At 44.3% G+C, this 24,510-nt stretch overlaps 1 protein-coding gene across 2 annotated transcripts in view; it reads right to left on the reverse strand.

The window, feature by feature from the left end:
* Positions 1-24,510, reverse strand: part of UBE2W (ubiquitin conjugating enzyme E2 W) — a 73,317-nt gene that overhangs the window by 31,859 nt on the left and 16,948 nt on the right. For both annotated transcript variants that reach the window (XR_005749521.1, XM_040354431.1), the window contains exon 2: positions 12,961-13,052. Coding sequence is in view for 1 of the 2 variants with exons in the window: in XM_040354431.1 (XP_040210365.1) it covers positions 12,961-13,052 (92 nt within the window). In the remaining variant the exon portion in view is untranslated. The remainder of the gene's footprint in view (positions 1-12,960; positions 13,053-24,510) is intronic.

Consider the following 24,510-nt stretch of genomic DNA (forward strand, 5'->3'; position numbering starts at 1 on the left):
CTGTCACTGGGCAATATGGACTTTCAACCCCCTCCAAAGGTTTTCTTTGGGGTTGAGATCTGGAGACTAGCTAGGCCACACCAGGACCTTGAAATGCTTCTTACGAAGACACTCCTTCGTTGCCCGGGGAGGGGGTGTTTGGGATCATTGTCATGCTGAAAGACCCAGCCACGTTTCAATGCCCTTGCTGATGGGAGGAGGTTTGCACTCACAATCTCACGATACATGGCCCCATTCATTCTTTCATGTACACGGATCAGTCGTCATGTTCCCTTTGCAGAGAAACAGCCCCAAAGCATGATGTTGCCACCCCCATGCTTCACAGTAGGTATGGTGTTCTTTGGTTACAACTCGGCATTCTCTCTCCTCCAAACACGACAAGTTGTGTTTCTACCAAACAGTTCTACTTTGGTTTTATCTGACCATATGACATTCTCCCAATCTTCTTCTGGATCATACAAATACTCTCTAGCAAACCTCAGATGGCCCCGGACATGTAGTGGCTTAAGCAGGGGGACACGTCTGGCACTGCAGGATCTGAGTCGCTGGCGGCGTAGTGTGCAATGAAAGAATGCTCTTTTCTTGTATTGCTTTATTTGGGAAACCATAAGTAAAATTGTAAAGATTCACAAGACTTGCTTGCTTTAGAAAGTGTTAGCTGCCATTTGACCCCATGGCTTCCATAATTCACAGACTTAAAACAAATATGGAGATCAAGTTAAAAACTTGTTCCAGGTCAGTGACTAGGGCTGTATTCACACCTGAGCACCGCATTTTTGGCGTTTTTGAGCTTTGGGGATTTCATCCACTATTTATTATTCATTTAAGTTTTTCTAAAGGGGTTAGGCTTTAAAGGTTCTGGTTAGGGGTATATTTATCTATTTACTGATTATTTTGTTAGGTTAGGGGTTAGGATTAGGGTTTAATATTAGGGTTAGGGGTTATCATTGGGGGTTAATATTAAGTGTTAGGGGTTATGGTTAGGGTTTTTTATTATTTATGTTTATTATTGATCTATGATTTTTATTGTTTATGCATTTTATCAATTGATATTAAACTATTGCATTTGAGCAGAAAAAAAAAGCTCAGAAACGTGCGTCAAAACATGCTAAAACCCTTAAAAACCTGCACATCAAGCATTTCTATGGAACACAAAAATGCTTCAAAAACACCAATCTGCCCGATTCGAGCTACAAAAAAAGCGCCAGAACATTAAGCTTCGGGTGACTTGTAGTGGAGATGTAAACCATTCTCTATAGAAAATAATAGATTTCTTTTCTCCTCCGGTGTTTTAGAGCTTCGAACTTTAAGCTACAAAAAAGGTGAGAACAGGGCCTAGCTATTTTAACAAGTTGGTCAGCATAAAGGCAAATATGCAAATGCCAATAGCATTTTCAGGAGGGTTTAGCAGTTGCAGGGCTCGGGATTCTTTTAATGATACTGGTGGGATTCTTCATACAGTGATGACAGCATGCATGCTCTTAAGGGTTTTCCCACAAATAATTTCTGGAAAAATGCTCCAATTATCTCCAGTCACAGGAATGGCTGCATGCTTTGTTCTGGGTCCTGGTCCTCCGAGTACAAAGCTCAAAGTAACTGGAGCACATAATCTTTCAACAGGCATGACATACATATCATGTGTTCATAGAAGGCTGAGTAACTGGGATGGATGTGTGTTCTCAGGTCTCCAACATGAATGTGACACACAGGAACTGATGTGTGCGATGTACATTACAGCAATGCAGTGCAAGTGTGGACTGCCTGCCTACAATGGTTAAAACTACACCCCTAGAAATAAGAAAACATGTCACATGACATTGGCAGGATTTTCTGCTGGGCACAGCCAAACCTACAAACAACTGGAAAATATGATCTGCATGTCTGCCCTGCTGCAAACATTTCCTCCAAGTATTAAAGGAATCTGTATTAAGATACCTATATCTATATAGATCTATATCTATATGCACAAATTTTGAAAAAGGATTCAGACTGAAAATTCCCAAGTTATTGGCTAAAAGCTTGTTCCAGGATCAGATAAGGATTTTCAGAAGGAAAACAAAAAACAGCTTTCATTAATTTATCAATACAGGTTTTATTTAACCACTTAAGGACCGCCGCCTGTATATTTACGTCGGCAGAATGGCACGGACAGGCATAGGTACATACAAGTACGTCCCCTTTAAGATGCCGCCTGCCGCGCGCGACCCTGCCACCTTCTCCGTGGGTCCCGCGGACTCTATCGCCGCGGGGATACCCACGATCGTCTCACAGAGAGATAGAGCGGGGAGATGCTTATGTAAACAAGCATCTCCCTGCTTTACCTAGTGACAATGATCACAGCTTCCTGTCATCGGAAGCGGTGATCACTGTCTTGTCACACACAGCCCATCCCTCCTACAGTTAGAAGCACTCATCAGGGCACACGTAACCCCTACAGTGCCACCTAGTGGTCAACCTATTCACTGCCAGTGTCATTTTCACAGTAATAAGTGCATTTTTATAGCACTGATCGCTGTAAAAATGACAATGGTGTCAAAATGTGTCCGCCATAATGTCGCAGTCACAATAAAAATCGCTGATCGCCGCCATTGCTAGTAAAAAAATATATATATATTAATAAAAGTGCCATAAAACTATCCCCTATTTTGTAGACACTATAACTTTTGAGCAAACCGATCAATAAAAGCTTATTGTGATTTTTTTTTTACCAAAAATATGTAGAAGAATACGTATCGGCCTAAACGGAGGAAATTTTTTTTTCTATTGATTTTTGGGGAATATTCATTATAGCAAAAAGTAAAAAAATATTGCCTTTTTTTTTTTTTTTTTAATTGTCGCTCTATTTTTGTTTATAGCGCAAAAAATAAAAACCTGCAGCGGTGGTTAAATACCACCAAAAGAAAGCTTTACTTGTGGGGGAAAAAAGGACGGAAAATTTGTTTGGAAGCCACGTCGCACGACCGTGCAATTGTCAGTTAAATCGATGCAGTGCCAAATCGCAAAAAGTGGCCTGGTCTTTGACCAGCGAAATGGTCCGGAAGTGTTAAAAGGGGACTGGAATTGATTGTAATAAAAAACTCAAATGAATGGAGGAACAGTTTCCAAATGTCCTGATCATTGGAGAACAAGTCTTCGAAATGGTATTAAAGGGAGGGGTCGAGCACAACACTCCACACCAGGGAGAAAGCCTCACATTACTGTGTGGAGTTACAGACAGAAGAACAGGAATTGAGGATTTCTCAGAAGAAATAAGGACATTTAAAAGCAAAATGGAAGGATGAGGTAAGTGAAGGAGGACTGCACTAAGGTAAAGGAAGCTATTTATGGGAGAATTTTTTTTTACCTTACAACCCCTTTAACAAATCTTCGATTATCAGAAAACTCTGGCTGAGAATTCCAGCTTCTAGAGCTGTCATCTAAATTATTTTGTAAGAGAATTGTGTCACTGTGAGTAAATGGAAGATGTTCTATAGTGTCTGTGACATTTAATTAGGAGTTACCGAGAAACCCGAATATCACTGCTACAAAACTAGATCTTTGTTGTTTTTATGGATGGAAACAGTTTCATTGTAAACACGATACCCGGGGAACTCCTTTCTTGTGTTTGTTTAGGCAACCAGCAATTTGGAGCAAAGGGCACTGCCATGCATATGCACCAACGTTTGACATATTTACACTTGAAGCAATTGACTTTCTTCTAGCATTTAAAAATGACCGAAGGCTGTGGCCTACCAGCTCACATCAACAAGTTAAGACTGACTATTACTGGATTATACTGGGTTATAAAACTATTAAAGGGTGTAAAAATTCTTCCCGTTAAAAAAAAAAAAAAAAGGTGTAAAAATAAGAAGTGAACAAATGTGAAATATTAGAAAATCCCATAACAGGATATTCCCATCACGTTAATGCCCCATGCACACTAGGTGCTTAGCCTGTCATTTAACAGCAGGCATGGGGCACATGTGATCTGTTCAGCCCTGTTGCTTCAGCCTGTCAAACTCTGTGAGAGGGTGACAGCTGCTGGTGCTGTATGGGGCTAGACCATATGCCTAGCAAGATGAAGATTTAGGGCAGTATGCCCCTAAGACAAATGCCCTGAACACAAGCAGCCTGCCCACAGTGTGCATGGAGCCTAAAAGAGAAGATAATATTTCCCCCATTACTAACTTACCATGTCTTGTCCGGAACCGTGTCCCTGCGTGAAGGCAGACATCTTAGTAGATGCAGGGCTTCTCTTCCTCATGTCAGAACCTCCATCAAGGAGAACAGTGAGCAGCACAGTAGTGACAACACTAAATCTCTGGAGAGTAGCAGGAAGAGGAAGCAGTGCCATAGATCTCACACTGCAGATATACAGCCCCATCTTAATCCAGCAATGTGCATAACAGTGGCTCTCTCAGGTCTCTTTCTCCTCATTGGCTTACACAGCAGCAGGAGATATTGGCTCCTGCTGTTGTCAATCACAGCCAGAGAGCAGTGGGCATTTACAGAAGCAAGAGACTGGACCGCTGGCAGGGGACCAAAAAAGAGAGGAAATGGGGCTGCTCTGTGCAAAACCATTGCACAGAGCAAGTATCACATGTTCAATAAAAACAAACAAAAAAACTGGTATCCTACAATCATCAGACAGGGACGTCGCCATCTTGCTACACCCTGCACTTCTCAATCAGACAGTGTTCATTCAATCTGCTGCAGGCGTCAATGTTAAATTAACGACACCCCAAAAAAGCTTGCAAAACAAAGTGCGATTGCCTGAATTGGATTGCACAGGTGTGAACACCATGCGATTTGATTCAGCGTGGCAAAAAAAAAGGGTCATGCACTATTTTGGTTGCAGATGCGGTGTGCGATTTGAGCCATACAAAATGATTGCCTCAAATCGCACCGCACAAACATTGCATGTGATTTGCCGCATAGCGACAGTGTAACCTAGGCTGAGTGGTAAAAGCAAACAGAATTTTGAGGTACTTCCAAACATTTGTCAAGTCACTGAACGCACTAAGAACATCGCTTAAAAAAAAATCACTTTGATTATGGCCAGCTTTACATATGACCAATTTTGACTAATACTTACATGTAGCCACTGTGCCAAATTTAGGATCAAGCATGGAAAAAAATAGGGATCGAACAGGGACTGTATACATGTTAATGTGATCCTCAATTGGCTGTCCAATAGCAGAACTAGTAAGGGGATTTTCATAATCAATTGATGGACCATACATGGCTAATTCCCAGCATATTACAGCTAACCTACAGAACTCTTATCACCCAGTATATTGGTGGTTTGCTGTGCAGCTGATAGAGGGACTGCTCTAAAAAAAGGCACATTTGCACTGGGTAGATGAATTTGTTTGGTAGTATCCATTTACATAAATACATTTTTATTAGGCCAATTCAGCAAGCCTTTCACAGTGCTTCTTGACAGCTGTACAGCCTGAATGGCAATGACCTGTAAGAACTCTTCATCTGAGCGCTTCACAGGAGTGCCAAGGACTTCTTGGTGTGCATGTTTAAACCCAGGTTCACACTGGGTACGATTTGAGATGCGATTTCACATGTCAAATCGCATCTCAAATTGGCGGCAATGGCACCGTCCTAATCGGTGCGACGCCGCATCGATTTCAAAAAGTAGTTCCTGTACTACTTTTTGCGATTTCGGGCTGCAACTTACATTGACATCTGTGCAGAAACCTATGCGCTCTGAAGGTCTGGTGGATGCTGCCGGAAAATCAAAGCTCCTTGTCAGAAATTAGACTTCCGCACGCACGAGTGACGTCATCGCGGCTCTGGCCACTCAAAGCGCGGGAGCCGCAAAACAAACGCAGAGGGGAAAAGGTCAGCTCCCTCGGCGGTGGCTGGGATGCAATGCCGACGCTTCGTTCTAAGGTATTTCATAATGAGCTAGTATGCCGTGCATACTAGCTCATTATGCCTTTGCCTTACAGGGTTTTTTTTGCGGGTATACAACCGCTTTAACCAGACGCTGATAAAAGTCACAAGACTGCTATATACTGCTGATGATAAAAGATATTTAGCAGTATATATTTACTAAAATAATTACATCTCCATGTTGTGTACTTTAGGAGACCAGATATAGTGAAAGTAGGGTCCTGGGTTCAGTAACACCTTAAGGTCATTTAGAAAAAGGATAATTGCAGCCACACAAATTAGTGCAGAAACATTCACGAAAGTCAATATGAAAACTGAAGGCACCCAGTGGGTAGGATGCATCAGCTGTACATAAGACAGGACCACGGTGGAATGTAAAAACGGATAAAATGCAGGAATCGCCTTTACAGCTTCACTCCATTCTGCTATATTGAGCCAACAGAGGGCCTTTTATTTACATCTTTAAAGCTTTTGCAGAAAGCCGCAACAGAATTGCAATTTAAATACCAAATGTTTATAGTGGGCGTGTACCTTTAAGGTCGGCTGCAAAATTGCACTCGACTGCTTTGAACAAAGATAGCTAAGCAGAAGGGCTTGGTTATCTCCGGGAATGTTATTTTCTTGCACATAATTAGCAAGAAAATGTTAAAGTATGGCTACTCTTGACTGTATTTTCTATTTGTGTACCATCTGGAATGAAGTTTAATCTACTATCCTGGCATCTGCCTAATCCAGGGAGCTCTAAAAATGGCTGTGATTTCTATTTTCAGAATCCATGCAAAGACACAGAAGGGCAGTGTTCTTGTGAATTTAAAGTACACACACAAAGGCTCCCCTAAAAGCACACCCTTACCCATTTCTACCACTAACCCCTCCAGACAGGACACCTTCTCCTACTGTTTCGTAGTACTACTGAGTCTTGCTGAACACCCTAAAATATGCACACAAATTATCATCTAAAATAGAGGTGGACCGATATGGGTTTTTCTCTGGCTGATGCAGATATTTAGAAATTGGGGTGGCCGATATTTTAGGCCGATTTAAAAAAGAAAAACAACCAACCTCACCCACTCCACTCCTTCCTGCTTACTCCTGTCACTCTAGCACACACTTGATGTCCTCAGTACAGATGGCACTGGGTTGGAACGGGCAGGCGGGCACTGGTTTGGAACGGGCAGGCGGCACTGGTTTGGTACGGGCAGGCGGCACTGGTTTGGAACGGGGGCAGGAGGCGGCAACGGTTGGATCGGGCAGGGTGGCACTGGTTTGGAACTGACAGATTAACACTATTGGCACTGGGAAGGTGGCACTGACAGATGGCACAGATTTGCACTGTATTGGAACTGACAGATGGCACTAGTTTAGAACAGATGGCACTGGCAGGTAGCACTGATTGGCAGTGGCACTGGCAATGGAACCGGTTGGCAGTGGTTGGCACTGGCGGGGGGACACTGGTTGCACTGGTGGGTGGCACTGGCTGTGGCAATGATTGGCCGTGGCACTGAAAGATTTCACCGATTGGCGGGTGGCACTGGCAGGTTTCACAATAGGCTAACTGTAACTGTGTGAAACGAACAGAGAGGAGAGAGAAAGCAGCTGTCATCTCGATGTCAGGGTGGGCGGGACCCAGCAGCTAAATTACACCAGCCAATGATTGGGCTGCTTTAAAAAGGGGGCAGGGCCACATACACGTAGTGGCCCACCCAGATACCATCCCATTGGCTGGTGTAATATAGCTGCTGGGTCCCGCCCACCCCGGGCCAATGCCGATTTATCAAAAATGGTCAAATATCTGCCGATATATCGGTCTACCTCTAATCTGAAAACTCCTCGAGCGTAAAATCCCGAGTGATTTACAAACATTCGGGGAGCCGCAAGTGCCAATTTCAGCTACCGATTCAGGTGAATGGCTTTATGCGGTTGTACTTGTGTAAAGGCAAATTGCATCTGCATTTACCCAGGTACCCACGTACATACAGCTGCCCTATGTCCAGCGAAAGATGACGCCAGGCTAGAAGACCAGTAAAAAAAGACGAAGCGTCAAGGAGTGTTGATCTAGACCAGCCGTCACTAAATGGCGGGCCCGCGGTCCGAGTCCGGCCCGAGTGCCGCTTCTGCCCGGACCGCCACTATAACAGCAACAGCAAGCGTTGGTTTGCTGGGGTTTCCCCAGCAACCAGTGACGCTGCATGCGTGCGCCTGCCCCCTGCTCCTCGCCGCAGGTCCAGATTAGGGGTAACTCACGGGCAGTGATTAGGGGGTGTGACTTGACGCGCGCCCCGCCCCCTGCTTTTTGCGGTTCCCGGGTCCACTCCTGGCTCTCCTTGCAAGTGGGGGCGTGGCCTCACGTGCGCTCCGCCCCTGCTGCTCGCGGTTCCCGGGTCCTGGCTTCTTATCTCTCAGCTTCCACCCCCTTCGGTATTTCAGTGCCCTCCTTCATTAAGGTATGTGGGCCATTAGTGATCACTAAAGGGCATATTTTTATTGTGCACACTGCTGGGTATATGTTGTTAATGTTAAGGGGCACTCTGGATGGGGCACATTTAATTATAAGGGGCACGCTGGATGGGTATATTTTTAAATGTGCCAGTGAGGGGCATATTTTGTTAAGGGGCACACTGATGGACACATTTTTGTTGTGCCCATCAGAGTGTCCCTTAACATAAAATGTGCCTATCAGCGTGCACATTAAAAAGATACCCATCAGCGTGCACCTTAAAATTAAATGTGCCCATTAGAGTGCCCCTTAAAATAAAAGGTGCCCATCAGCATGACCCTTATTTTATGTTAAGGGGAACTCTGATGGGCATATTTTATGTTAAGGGGCACGCTGATGGGCATATTTTATGTTAAGGGGCACACTGATGGACACATTTAATTTCAAGGGGTACGCTGATGGGTATATTTTTAATGTGCACAGTGATGGGCATATTTTGTTAAGGGGCACACTGATGGACACATTTTCTTGTGCCCATCAGAGTGCACCTAACGTAAAATGTTAATTGTGCACATTAAAAATATACCCATCAGAGTGCCCCTAACATAAAATTTGCCCATCAACGTGACCCTTATTTTATGTTAAGGAGGACTCTGATGGGGACATCTGATGTAAGGAGGCACTCTGGCAGGAATGCCTGATGTTAAGGGGCACTGTTATGGGGACACCTGATGTAAAGGGGCGCTTGGATGGGGACACCTGATGTAAAGGGGCGCTTGGATGGGGACACCTGATGTAAAGGGGCACTGTGATGGGGACACCTGATGTAAAGGGGCGCTGTGATGGGGACACCTGATGTAAAGGGGCGCTGTGATGGGGACACCTGATGTAAAGGGGCGCTGTGATGGGGACACCTGATGTAAAGGGGCACTGTGATGGGGACACCTGATGTAAAGGGGCGCTCTGATGGGGACACCTGATGTAAAGGGGCGCTCTGATGGGGACACCTGATGTAAAGGGGCGCTCTGATGGGGACACCTTTCTGAGTCATAACACAGACTTGAGATTCGGACCTCGGCCCAAAGAAAATTTTGGCAACCGGACCTCCTTGAATTTTAATTCAGTACCCCTGATCTAGACAAATCTGACTATACTGGATAAGAAAAATCCAATAGGCTAGAAGAGGATCTGGGAAAGTGGATCATAAAACATTGGAACTTGCATTACAGGACATTGCCACATTCAACTCAATTTTAGAAACTGAATACATAACCACTTGACCTCCAAAAGATTTACCCCCCTTCATGACCAGGGCATTTGTTGCGATACGGCACTGCGTTACTTTAACTGACAATTGTGCGGTCATGCAATGCTGTACCCAAATTATATTTATGTAATTTTTTTCCCATAAGTAGAGCTTTCTTTTGATGGTATTTGATCATCCTGCATTATTAACAAAAAAAGACCAACAAATAAAAAAAATTCTGCTATAAAACATATCCAAAAAAATAAAATCAAATTTCTTCATAAATTAAGACTAATATGTATTCTGCTACATATTTTTGGTAAAAAAAATAAATCCCAATAAGCGTATATTAATGTGTTTGAGCAAAAGTTATGACTTCTACAAACTATGAGACATATACTGGAATTTTATTTTATACTAGTAATTTTATTTATTTCAGGTACTTATATAGCACCGTCAATTTACGCAGTGCTTTACATATACATTGTACATTCACATCAGTCCCCTGCCCTCAGGGAGCTTACAACCCAATGTCCCTAACACACATTCATACACATACTAGGGCCAATTTAGACAGGATCCGATTTACCTACCAGCATGTCTTTAGAGTGTAATGGCGGCAATCTGCAACTTATAGCAAAACTGTGATATTGCGGCAGACTATCTGACACTAACTGACACTTGACACTAGTGATCGATGATAAAAAAATATGCTCAGTCACAGTACTTATGACACTGGCCAGTGTTTTTGTGTACTTTGTGAGGTGCTTTTACTAAGGGATGTGATTTTCTTCCCCTGCTTTGCAGGAAAAGAAAATCCATCACATCTCTGCTGACAGGTCGGAGCTCTGCATTGTTCTCATATGCAATGCTCTGTCCAGCCTCTCTTCCTGACGATCGGCGGGTTCCGGCCACATCCGCTGGTCGGCACCTGCTGATCAGCTTCTGCTGTGACTAATCACAGCAGAAGCAGAACGCTGGCAGCAAGCATGTGCCCCCCTAGGCGGATATACGAGATTCTTCACAGAATGACTGCCCTGTAGCAGTAAATCTGTAGTAAGGTGGTCATTAAAGGGTCACTAAAGGAAACATTTTTTTTAGCTAAATAGCTTCCTTTACCATACTGCAGTCCTGGTTTCATGTCCTCATTGTTAGTTTTTGCTCTGAAGTTGCTGTAATTCCTCTCTGTTCTGGACACTTCCTGGTTGTCTGTTTCCTGATCACCACAGTACTGGGAGATTTCTCACTGTGGTGACTAATCAAGGAGGTGTGATTACTGTCAAACTCCTCAGCACCAATCCAGTTTAGTTTTGCAAAACCTTCACTGCCCTCTATTGGCTCTGTACATCAGAGAACCAGGAAACAACAGCAAAATCGAAACTAAACTGCAGGCACATTATATGATTGTTTTGTATCTATTTTTAATCATTTTTAAAAAGGAATCAGTTAACTATTATGTCTCTATACCCTGTAAACAGTCATTTCAGCAAAAAAATAAAAAATTCTTTTAGTGACCCATTAAGTGGTTACATTTAAAAAAAAATTCTATTAGGTTATTTCTATTAAAACCTATTTCTCAAGTTCCTATTCCAGAGTACCGTATTTTCCGGCGTATAAGACGACTTTCTGGATGCAAAAACATGCATCCAAAGTCGGGGGTCGTCTTATACGCCGGGTACTCACTTTTTTTTTCCCAGCGGTGACAGTCTCCATACGGCGAGCGCGAGCGTGAATGATTTCAAAGCCGCTCCTTCTCTTCAGAGTGTTCTGTGATAGGAGGAACAAAAATCTTCCCAGCAGCGCCTCTGTTCTGTGTTCCTCCTATCACAGATGCCTTCTCATCCTCGGATGAGATGAGAAGACGTCCGTGATAGGCGGAAACAGAACAGAGGCGCTGCTGGGAAGATTTGTGTGCCGCCTATCACAGAACACTCTGAAGTGAAGGCGCGGCTTTGAAATCATTCACGCTCGCAGCATGGGGGACTGTCACTGCTGGGAAAAAAAAAAAGTGAGTGTTATTGCACTGGGGGGGCAACAAGTTCAGGCATGTAATGGCACAGTGGCAATGTGGGGGCATGTAATGGCACAGTGGCAATGTGGGGGCATGTAATGTAATGGCACTGTCTGGGCATGTAATGTAATGGCACTGTCTGGGCATGTAATGTAATGGCACAGTCTGGGCATGTAATGTAATGGCACAGTCTGGGCATGTAATGTAATGGCACAGTCTGGGCATGTAATGTAATGGCACAGTCTGGGCATGTAATGTAATGCACAGTCTGGGCATGTAATGTAATGGCACAGTCTGGGCATGTAATGTAATGGCACAGTCTGGGCATGTAATGTAATGGCACAGTCTGGGCATGTAATGTAATGGCACAGTCTGGGCATGTAATGTAATGGCACAGTCTGGGCATGTAATGTAATGGCACAGTCTGGGCATGTAATGTAATGGCACAGTCTGGGCATGTAATGTAATGGCACAGTCTGGGCATGTAATGTAATGGCACAGTCTGGGCATGTAATGTAATGGCACAGTCTGGGCATGTAATGTAATGGCACAGTCTGGGCATGTAATGTAATGGCACAGTGAGCAATGTAATGGCACAGTGAGCAATGTAATGGCACAGTGAGCAATGTAATGGCACAGTGAGCAATGTAATGGCACAGTGAGCAATGTAATGGCACAGTGAGCAATGTAATGGCACAGTGAGCAATGTAATGGCACAGTGAGCAATGTAATGGCACAGTGAGCAATGTAATGGCACAGTGAGGAATGTAATGGCACAGTGAGGAATGTAATGGCACAGTGAGGAATGTAATGGCACAGTGAGGAATGTAATGGCACAGTGAGGAATGTAATGGCACAGTGAGAAATGTAATGGCACAGTGAGGAATGTAATGGCACAGTGAGGAATGTAATGGCACAGTGAGGAATGTAATGGCACAGTGAGGAATGTAATGGCACAGTGAGGAATGTAATGGCACAGTGAGGAATGTAATGGCACAGTGAGGAATGTAATGGCACAGTGAGGAATGTAATGTAATGGCACAGTGAGATTTGAAAAAGCCTGTTTCTGTCAGCGGTTCTGGCTCCCCCTCAGCTTCCAGAAAGACTAGTAGGAAGGGGGTAGTCTTATACAGTGAGTATATCCCAAAATCAACATTTTTCCTGGAAAATTAGGGGGTCGTCTTATACGCCGAGTCGTCTTATACGCCGGAAAATACGGTATATTGATTGGACAAAATTTACCAGGAATGCACTTTAATGGTTTCATGACAATATCTCACCCAGGCACAACAGACGTAACCATTAATTTGTTATGCTGTAAACACTTTACAAACGTTTTGCTAAAAGCTCAACTTGAATTGATTTCATTTTACTCACTGCGTAATAGAATTCTGAACACTCTTTTCATTTAATGTCATTCCGGGTGGTGGCTCATTTTGTAAAGCCAACAATTCCTTCTGGAGCCGTTTCTAAAAAAATAATAATAATAAAAATAATAATATATAAAAAAATTAGTTGTAATTCATACATTAATATTGTGTTTTTGGTTTACAGTGCAAATTAGCTTTTCACCAAAATAATATAAATTTGTATATATTACTATATTATTAGAGCTTATAACCAAATGACAATTTTCAGGCAATTTCAAACATTTATACAAGGCCATCCACAACAATGGTCCCCAGCTACATCGCCAACCTCATCTGCAAATATAGCCGAATTCGTGCTCTCTGCTGAGCCTCCCAAAACCTCCTGCTCTTGTCACCTACTACCATGCTCCCCTCCAGGATTTCTCCAGAGCCTCTCCCATCCTCTGGAACTCCCAGCCCCAGTAGTCCAGTAAACCCTCCCCCCTCCAGTCTGCCTTTGGACGATCCCTGAGAACTCACTCATCCAGGGGAAGCCTACCCCACCTCCACGTAAGAACGTCAGCCATTACCTCTTGTACCACGTCCCCCTCCCTTTAGATTGTAAGCTCCACGAGCAGGGGGCTCCTATTCCTTCTGTAATGAACTCTACACTGTAAAGCAAAGCATAAACTGTTGGCGCTATATAAATCCTGTATAATAATTTTTATCCAGCTTTCTATAACAGAAATGAATCACGACAACTTATCACAAACATTTTCTACCAACGCAATCCAAACTGCTTGTGGTGAAAGGTGACTTAAGTGAGGAAAGACACAAGTCAGGCCCAGCGAATCACAATACACATTAAATCCTTACATGCAGGCGGTACAAACAATATCAAAGCGGACAACAAGGCAAACAGCCACAGTACACATAGAGCACTTTATACTCCTAATGGCACAGCATTAATAGCTGGCATCAGTTCAATGAATTGCATGATGGCATGTACAAGAGACGGGTATTATCCTAAAGTAACGTCTTCTAGTGAGAAGAATCAGACTCTCCTTTGCTGTATTATGTCCAGCAGTAATCATACAATACTTATTACACACAGGCAGCAAGTCAGCTAAATTATTATTGATGTAACATCTTGCAATAATGACCCCTTTGTAGCATCTGGCAATACACAGCAATATGTATAAAATCATCTGAGGACACAGTATGCAAATATTTCATCAGGTCATCTGAAATGAGGCCTCTTCTTCACAGCTGGGAGAATGAATTGCCTATCTGGGGATTTCATCTCAACCTTTTCCATTCATCGGCTTTGCCACGCTTTGTAAGTTACAGGATAATGAAAGAAGTGTGCATGTAATGTAGTACAGACGCATCCCATCCAAATCACGACCTAGGAGCGTATGACTGATGGTGTAATATAGAATAACCTGACATTAGCTAAGAAATGACACACAGATCACATAGTATAGACAATGAAACCATGTATAAAAGTCACAGAGCTATGTAAATTGCAACTCAACCACAAACCAATGATCACCAAGACCAGCCATTATGTACTTCACACAATGTAATCATCAGAATGAAATCTTGGACTGTTAAGTATCACTAGTGGGCCTATGACCATCCTTGTGCATTACTAACAGAGGAAAAAGGAGGTCATTAGCGGTGGTCTCAAAATAAAGCAGGACCCTCTTGCTTACTCTTTGAATGCTTCAAATGTAGTACTTGGAGAGTCCCCCTCCAAAAATGTAAAATCAGCAGCTATTAGACCCCTTTCACACTGGGGCGGTGCGGGCGTTAGCGGTAAAGCGCTGCTAGTTTTAGCAAGGTTTTGGCGTTGCTAGCGGGGTGCTTTTAACCCTCCCAGAAGGGGTTATAAGCGCCCGCTTAGCCCTGCTTTCAAAGCACTTTTAAGGCGCTTTGAAAGCGGCGCTCATTAATGTCAATGGGCAGGTGCGGTGGAGGAACAGTGTATACACCACTCTCGCACTGCCCCAAAGATGCTGCTTGCAGGACTTTTTTCCCTGTCTTGCAAGCGCACCGCCCCAGTGTGGAAGCACTCTGGCTTTCACACTGGGGCTGCAGCAGAGGCAGTTTTACAGGCGCGAATGTGAAAGGGGTCTTACTGTAGCTGCTGACTTTTATTATTAGGGCACTTACCTGTCCAGGCATCCAGCGGTGTCCTCAACCAAGCAGATTCTTGAATTGGCTCTCAGATGCTGGCACTGCCATCTCTTCTAAGGGAAGCTGTCAGTAAAGCCTTGTGGCTTCACTACTGGTTTCCTACTGTGCATGCATGAATCATCTGTGCTCTGTCAATGAGCCGGCTGCTTGGGGAAGGAGGGGGCCGAACTTCCAGCTCATTTTGCTGCAATGAACTCAGTCGGAAGTGGGATCAGGTACCTGTCAAAACCAGGTAACCACTCCAACAGGTGCCAAATGTGGCAGTGGAGAGGCAGACAAGTGAAGCTTCCCCTTCTGGGTAAAGCTCTGCTTTAAACCCAACCACAAATTTAATAAATCCCCCCTTGCAGTGCCCCCCATGCACAGCAAGAGTTAAAGGCTTGTTGTGTTTCGGCTTGGTTCACACTTCTGCGACAGCAAAGTCATGCTACTTTGCCTACGACTTTTTTCCGACTTGTTCTGACTTGGATGCCATTTAGGAGCCTGTACAAGGGCTGAACTCGTACCCAAGTCGAATCTAAGTAGTGCATTAACCTGTCCTGTGCTGGCTGCTCTGCCCCTCCTGCTGTAGCCAGTAGACGGGAGGAGGTGTGGCCAGGAGTCACGTGACCGGCCTGAAGAGCTCTGAAAAAACAGTATTTAGAAGTTTCGTTTTGCATAAATATTTACAGCGTGTGTTATGGCTACATGAAAGCAGGGCTGGCAGTGACAGTTTTTAATATTTACTTTATAACAAACTCACAGACACAGGAGCTGACAGGCAGGCAGGTAGGGAGGGGAGGGGGGATGAGAAAAGAAGCTGCAGATGACAGAGGCACGTACACTGACCACGGTGTCAGGGCTCAGCAGCCATAATAAACTGAGGTCAGTTTACAGAGGCGAGGGTAGAACCAGACAGGATCAGCCAGGTATTTCAGCCGATACAGGGGGCCATGCTTTAAAGGAACAGGATTTCCTTTTGTTTGTTTTTTTAGAGTTACAAACACTTTAAGATACAGGCTTGTAGTACTTACCAGCTGTACCAGTAAGGAGGCTGGAGTGTGATCAGAGCTGGTCACCGCTTACAGTGGAGGCTGCTGAGGACCGATTGTAATGCTGGAGGAACCCCGCAGGAGCAAGGAATAAGGTTAGTATTTAGGGCCGGTTCACACTACATGCAGTCCAGTGTGTTTTTTTCCTGCATCAGAAATGCATGAATAGTAGATTATATGGTTTCCAAAGGCATAGTTCACACTAGGGGTCGACCAATATTGTTTTTTACAGAGCCGATACCGATTTTTCGGCTGCCTTTAAAGCGGAGGTTCACCCTACTTACTATGTAACTAAGTTTCTACCATGCCATTCAGCATACTAGCGTGAGCTACAGTATGCCTTTATTTATTTTTTTTCCACCGTACTCACAGTTTAATCGATTAGTTTAATTTCAGAGTCCCCGCGGGGAGTAGGCGTTCCTATGAAGAGGGGAACATGATTGACGGCCGGCTATGGCGCGTCACGCTTCCCGAAAATAGCCGGAGTAGGACTTGGCTCTTCACGGCGCTATACGGCGCCTACACACAGACTCTTGCGCTGACTGCACAGGCGCCGTGAAAAGCCAAGTCCTATTTCGGCTATTTTCGGGAAGCGTGACGCGCCATAGCCGGCCGTCAATCATGTTCCCCTCTTCATAGGAACGCCTACTCCCCACGGGAGTCTGAAACTAAACTAACGCATTAAACTGTGAGTACAGCTAAAAAAAAAAAAATAAAGGCATACTGTAGCTCACGCTAGTATGCTGGATGGCATGGTAAAGAAAAATAAAACATTTTTTTAGGGTGAACCCCCGCTTTAAGGTCGATAGTGGATATCAGGTGCCAACATTCTGTAGATTTGAAGTTTTTATTTTGACACTGTCCCATTTTCTTTTTTATTACTTTAATGTAAACATCTCTTGTTACAGTAATAGGCATTGACAGGTACTCTTTATGGAGAAATACAGGGTCTATAAGACCGCAAACTCCTCCACGACCCTTAGAGGTATTCAAAAAACACCAAAATCTGCATTTAATACTTTCTATTTTTTTAAACTAGTGCCTTAAAGCAGAGCTCCGCCGTAAAAATAAATTAAAAACCAGCAGCTACAAATACTGCAGCTGCTGACTTTTAATAAATAGACACTTACTAGTCCTGGAGTCCAGCGACGTCGGCAGCAGAAGACAAGCAAGCACTCGTCTCTCGGCTTCCCCCACCGCCATCCTCGGTGAGGGAATCAGGAAGTGAAGCGTTGCAGCTTCACTGCCCGGTTCCCTACTGCACATGCGCGAGTCGTGCTGCACCGTCTTTAGTTTCCCGCTGTGTTCTGGGAGCCGTGTGTTTCCCACAACACAACAGGGGGGGGGGGTTGACGGGAACTGACGCACTACCCGCAGAGTCTGGCCGGAAGTAGCTGCAAATACCTGTCTTAGACAGGTATCTGAACCCCCCGCCCCCCTGAAAGGTGGCAATTGTGGCAGTGGAGGGGGGGGGGGGAGGAATCCGATGAGCGGAAGTTCCACTTTAGGGTGGAGCTCCGCTTTAAGGATGAGAGTAATCCGGAAGTGATGTCATGACATCTCTTCTGGGATACTAAGTCCTAGACCCGTTCGGGTCTCTGGCCAGCCGGCGGAACGTGCCAGCTGGTCGCCCAATCTCCCGGTGGGACGGGAGACCCGGGCTGATCAGCAGGAGGAAGGTGGGGGACACGTCCCCTCCCACTACTTGTGATAGTCATTGTTTAGCCACATCGGTTGTTATTACAAGAGAGCCGACTGTCTGCTCTAAAAGAATGGTACCTGGTACAACCACTTGATGCAATATCGGTATGTTGGATATCAATTCTTCAAAAAAATTTGAATAATCGGTCGAACCCTAGTTCACACCAGTGCAGTCAGTTCTAGTGTGTTTCAGTAAAAGAAAAAAGTAGAACATGCTGCATTTTTCTGCACTGAACTATACCGGAACACAGTAAAAAAATAAAAAACAAACTAAAAAGCACCGGAATGCACATGTCCCCATTTAAGGTGAAGAAAAAAAAAAAAAAGGAGAAGAAAAAAAGGCAATCAAAAGCACCAAAAAGACACATGCATGCATTCAGACCGTGTTTCTCTGGTGTGAACTGGACCTTACACCTTATTCATGCACTGCTAGACAGAGCAATCATTTAACCCTTGCAGTGTTGGGGAGGTTTGGTCAAAATGTACTCTCCTGAAAGCGATTGTAGGACATTTAGAAAACACCAAAAAAACTCCCCTGCTAATAAACTGCTAAAAACATCCATGTGTGCATGGAAATGTACAAAGGATAACAGAGGGGAGTTTAAGGGACTAAAAAAAACTCCATAACTCACAAAAATGTGAGTTTAACAGCAACAGTGTGCATGAGGCCCAAATCCTTCAGTAGAATAAAAATTCTCTGTTTTTGAACTTTAATACAGTCACTAACTTCATTCGTTTTCAGCAAACCCTTTTGTAAATTTCTAGTCTACCTTGAAGTGTGCGCCCCTCCATCGTCTGGTACAGTGCAGTCTTCATTTTGGCAGCAAATTTAAATTTAGTTTCAGTCTTAGTCTTAAGACTAAAATTACATTTCAGTTTCATTTTAGTCTTCTGCAATTGTTTTAGTTGTATTTAGTCGACTAAATCTCCAGTATGTTTTAGTTGACTAAAACTAATTTTAGTAGTCTAAAATCTAATGGGTGTAATTAAATTGTAATGCATTATTTGACATTTCTCTACAATTTCCAAACTCATTGGAGTTAAAAATCTAATGTTACTATTTATGGTATTGAGGTATGAACATGCACTACAGACCAGTGTTAATTTAAGTCAAATTTCAATTTAGTTTTAGTCTTTTGACTAAAATGCCATTTTTAGTTTTAGTCATCTCATATGTTTTAGTCGTATTTTAGTCATCTCATATGTTTTAGTCGTATTTTAGTCATCTCATATGTTTTAGTCGTATTTTAGTCATCTCATATGTTTTAGTCGACTAAAATGTTTTAGTCGACAAAATTAACACTGGTACGGTGCTTCCCCTTCCATCAGCTCGGTACAGTCTCTCCTCCACCCCATGCCAGACAGTGGGACTACATGTCCCATGATGCAGTGTGCCCTATGCCATTGTGCAATCAAGAACCAGAGTTTCTGCTGGTCCTTCCTCCCTAATACTACAGCATCGGTCTGGAAAACCAGTAGAAAAAGCAAGTAAACCATTTTTGGACAATGAAAACTAGGGATGTCCCGATAACGATACTAGTATCGGTACCGATACCGAGCACTTGTACTCGGGGGAAATGCTCCGATGCCTCAGCCGATACCTGGGCAGTCAGGGGAGTTGCAAGCCTTTTGCTCCGTGCAGTCTTTCCTCCCCCCGCGCCGCTCTTCTCTCCCCCTGTCAGTGCCGCTCTTCTCTCCTCCCCCTGTCAGTGCCGCTCTTCTCTCTCCCCCCCCCGTCCGTGCAGCTCTTCTCTCCCCCTGTCCCGCTCTTCTCTCCCCCCCCCCCCCCCCCCCCGTCCGTGTCGCTATTCGGTATCGGCGAGTACTTGAAAAAAAGTATCGGTACTTGTACTCCTCGTTCTCAAAAAAGTGGTATCGGGACAACCCTAATGAAAACGTAATACCCTTTATCATACATGAGAAGAAAAGTAACCGCTCAGATGAACCAAGGAACTTTTACTCACTGGATCCAAACCGTGGGTGCCGGTGATCTGACGTGCTGGTTCCATGTATCATGGAAGTTCCAGCGCATGCGCAAACTGATGCGCTGAGATGGTTCCAGCCATCGGGAAAGTTCCTTCAAGCACTGCGCAGGTGCAAACTTGCTGACGGAAATCCCCGAACGGCGGCCGGCATCCAGGGCGACGTGGATTGTGAGGTAAGTGGCCGGTCGGCCTCACGTCCTCGCTGCGCTGGGACGGCTCGCTTCGCTCGCTCGGCCTCCTGGCTCTTTTTTTAACATCCTCCAATCCACGGGGATGTTAAAGAATGAGCCTGGATGCCGGGCGAGGTTCGGGGATTTCCGTCGGGAAGTTTGCGCCTGCGCAGTCAGTGGAGGAACTTCCCCCATAGGGGAACATTGAGGACAAGTCACCGGCAATGCAATTGATACAAAATTGGAGAGAAGCAGCTGGGACAGCCGCACTCTAAAAACTTTCCTTTTTATTAAAACTGGTCACAGAACATCACACGCCACAGCAAACAATCAGGAAAAGGCCAACGCGGTTTGCACTGTGCTTCAGTGCTTATTCATGAATAAGCACTGAAGCACAGTGCGAAACGCGTTAGCCTTTTCCTGATTGTTTGCTGTGGCGTGTGATGTTCTGTGACCAGTTTTAATAAAAAGGAACGTTTTTGGAGTGCGGCTGTCCCAGCTGCTTCTCTCCAATTTTCCCTTTATCATACAGTTTGTTTTCTATGCAAATGTGATACTGTGAAATCAGTGACAAGCTGAACTGTCCATCCAAGGCAAGGTGGCGGAGAGGTGAGCCTCTGACAAAGTCCCTTCATCTCCTGCACTCTTCTGTGTAATCCTGGGGGGACCCAACTAGTGACAGAAGCCATTACAGAAACACAAGTCAGGGTGTGTAAGAGAACAAAACGATTGTGTGTTGGAAGAGACAGTCCACAAAATGAAAGTACAGCCAGGAGAAAATGGAAGTGTAGCTATATGAGGGGTCTCCAAACATTCTAAACAAAGGGCCAGTTTATTGTCCTTCAGACTCTTGGAGGGCCGGACTATGGCCAGCGGGAGTGAAAATTTTCCTGGCATCAGTAGGAGTAAACATCCAGTATTAGGCCTCCCCATTGCTGGTATCATAGGGAGGAATAGTGCCCCATTGGTGGTGTCAGTGGGAGAAATGGTGCTCCATTGTCGGTGTCAGATGGCAGAATAGTGTCTCGTATCATTGGGAGGGATAGTGCTCCAAGGGCCAAATAAAGGCAAGCAAAGGGCCGCATCTGGCCCTCGGGCCGCAGTTTGGAGACCACTGATCTATATAATAACTTTTTTCATGAGTTTAGTAACACTATAAAATGCTACTGAAGCAAAAGTAAATATACAAATGCTCCTGTTCCAGAAGCTGCAAAAAGGTTGTCCTTGTAAAGTAAATGATATAAGTGAAGATAACTAGCCTGTTGCTGTTAAAAAATAATGAATCACCCTGGATACACAAACACTGCAAAATCCACAGTGAAGCCAGATCGTCATGTTTGTCGTAGCCAGGCTATAATTAAGTAAATTGAAGACTGACACTTTAATAGGCACATTTTTCATTTTACAAAAGAAAAAGAAAAGCAAAGTCAGATGAGTGGACAAAGGTCGCAGAACAGCTACAGTACACAAAGCTGGGTAGCAAAAATAAAGTCAATTTTAATATGTTTATTTCACTTGCTATCTGATCAATTTCTGTACTAAAGCGTTCTGTACACTTTCCGAATGGTCCAAAAAAGCATTTCCAGTAACAAAATAAATAGTGCGCATACTTGCATTGTGCAGCACTGCGAAGGAGGAAGCAAAATATGTAATAAGCAAAATATGGCAGCTCCCATGTACATCTTTATTTACAAAACTACACAATGAAATGGCTCTTTGTCCAAGAACAATTTTGATTATAATGCCAGGCGTGCATGGGAAGCCAAACGCAACACTGCTTCCAATTGGTTCTTCTTACACAGGAGTTTGATGGAAAACAGACACAGAATAGGCAGGATGAACGGAACCTTGCTGCCCTGTATGTGACTGCAATACACAGTGGCCCAGATTCAAGAAGCAATTGCGCCTGTGTAACCATAGGTTACGCAGCGCAATTGCTTACTTGCTCCGGCGTTACGAATGCTCCTGATTCAGGAACATCGTAACGCCGACTGCAGCCTAAAATCTGCGTGGCAAAAGGCTCTTATGCCACGCAGATTTTAGGCTGCATTCTTGCGTTGACCGCTAGGGGGCGCTCCCATTGTGATCAGCGTATAGTATGCAAATTGCATACTAACACCGATTCACAATTGTTGCGCGGTCCCTGCGTACGCAAGTTACGTAGTTTGCGTACGGCGTGCTTAGCGTAAGGCTGCTCCTGCTAATAGAAGGCGCAGCCAATGCTAAGGATACCCGTCTTTCCCGCGTCGCGACGTTCGAATTTTACGTCGTTTGCGTAAGTGAATCGTGAATGGCGCTGGACGCCATTCACGTTTAACTTTGAAGCAAATGACGTCCTTGCGACGTCATTTGCCGCAATGCACGTCAGGAAAGTTTCCCGACGGAGCATGCGCTTAACGATCGGCGCGGGAACGCAAAAGGTGCAAAAGGTGCACCTAGGCACCTGCTGTCAGGGACGGATAGGGTTGCTATCCACTTTAACTTTTTTTTTCTCTCTCCCTTTGATGAACCGTTCCTGGCCTATGATTCAACAAAGCTGTCATGGGGACCCTCCCGATCACAGTTAGATCCCTTTAGGGGTGACCGGGTCCTGGGTTGCCCTGTATTGGTTCACCATCTCACCCTCTCCCGCACTTTTTGCTGTGAAAATGACAATGGTCCCAAAATGTGTCAAAATTGTCCGATGTGTCCGCCATAATGTCGCAGTCACGGAAAAAAAAAAAAACCCGCTGATCGTCGCCATTAGTAGTAAAAAAAAAAATATATATTAATAAAAATGCAATAAAACTATCCCATATTTTGTAAACGCTATACATCTTGCGCATACCAATCGATAAACGCTTATTGCGATTATTTACAGAATAGTATTCTACAACAGTGACGTCACCTTAAAGCGATACTTAAAGTGGATGTAAACCCGATTCATGAAATTTGAACTAGGCACATATCTCTCCAAAGCCCTGAGTCCCATGTCTTTCTGCTGCTTCGTTCTTCTTTTATCAGCATGACAAGTTCTACGACAACCAAGATAAAACCAGCCTGAAATTTGTGTCAGGGTGAATGCTATACCTAGATTATTAGAGATATGTCTATTCACAGCACAGCTCTGCACATTCCTTCTTTCGCCTATGTGAGGGGGTGCATTTCCTCCAATCAGCTCTCGCACAGTGTATGCCAAGAAGCCACTCCCACTGCTGTATGAGGAAGAAAAAATTCTAACCCAATGTTACAATTCTAAAGATTATAGAAAGCTGAAGACAGCAGATATACCGTATCTGCCGGCGTATAAGACGACCCCCTAATTTTCCAGCCAAAATGTTGGTTTTGGGATATACTCGCCGTATAAGACTACCCCCTTCCTACTAGTCATACCTCGCCTCACGGTGCCACCATTACATGCCAGACTGTGCCACTACATGCCAGACTGTGCCCCATCACATGCCAGACTGTGCCCCATTACATGCCGAGGACGAGAGGGCCTCCGTGATAGGCGGACACTAAACACAGTGTCTCCTGGGAAGCTGAGTGTTCCGCCTATCACGGAAAAGAAGACGTAGGAGGCGCGGCTTTTAAAAAAAACGTACGGCCGCGATTCTGCACGTCTTAGGATAAGGTAAGGTTAGGTTACGGCGTATAAGACGACCCCCGACTTTTAAGGGGTTAGAAAGTCGTGTTATACGCCGGAAAATACGGTACATGTAAAACATATGTTGGGAGATTTGTTCCATCTCTGTGTATCATCTGAGGCTGTTCACTTCACTGGGTATATGTGAGGGTTTACATCCACTTAAAGTGATTGTACACGATCACCTTGTAAAACAACCCATTCAGTTTGAAATAGAAATGAAAGGCAAAACATTAGGGTAGAATATAAAAAAAAACATTGTGATGACATTCCCTCTGTTCCCAGCTGCATAGAGCTGGGGGAGGAGAAGCAGCAGCACTCTGAGCTTCTCAGTGAATGGCTGTGCAGCAGGGACATGTCAAGACAATGTGATCATTGGAAGAGAGCACACAAGTTCCCAGCATAGCTAGAAAACTGACCACACTGTGCTGCTCTGCTTAGTGTGGTCAGTGTTTAATAGGAAAGCAGAGGGACAGGCAGGAACACCAGTGATTTCATATAAAGGAAGAAATACAAATAGAACAGTATACTTTCGTATACAAGTACATAGTACAGCAGCCACATATCAGTAATATAAAGTTTTGGGGCAACAAACATTTTAACTATCTAAGCACAACAAACTGAAAACACTGTTTGATTTTTAATATTCAAAGGAAACTCGCCCATCCGCCAATGCAATGGGTCACTTTACGAAACCCCCCTAGCATTCTAGATGCAATTCACGTAGCATTTACTTCCTGGAATCCATCTGCCCTTAGTGCAGGCAGGAGGGTGTGCTTAGATGAGAAAGCCCCGCCTCTTCTCCAGATGAAAGAAACAAAATGCCCATGAAAGCTTGTGGGATGTATGACATTATTTTGGCCT

This window comes from Rana temporaria, chromosome 5 (assembly GCF_905171775.1).
Source record: "Rana temporaria chromosome 5, aRanTem1.1, whole genome shotgun sequence".
Classification (NCBI taxonomy): Eukaryota; Metazoa; Chordata; class Amphibia; order Anura; family Ranidae; genus Rana; species Rana temporaria.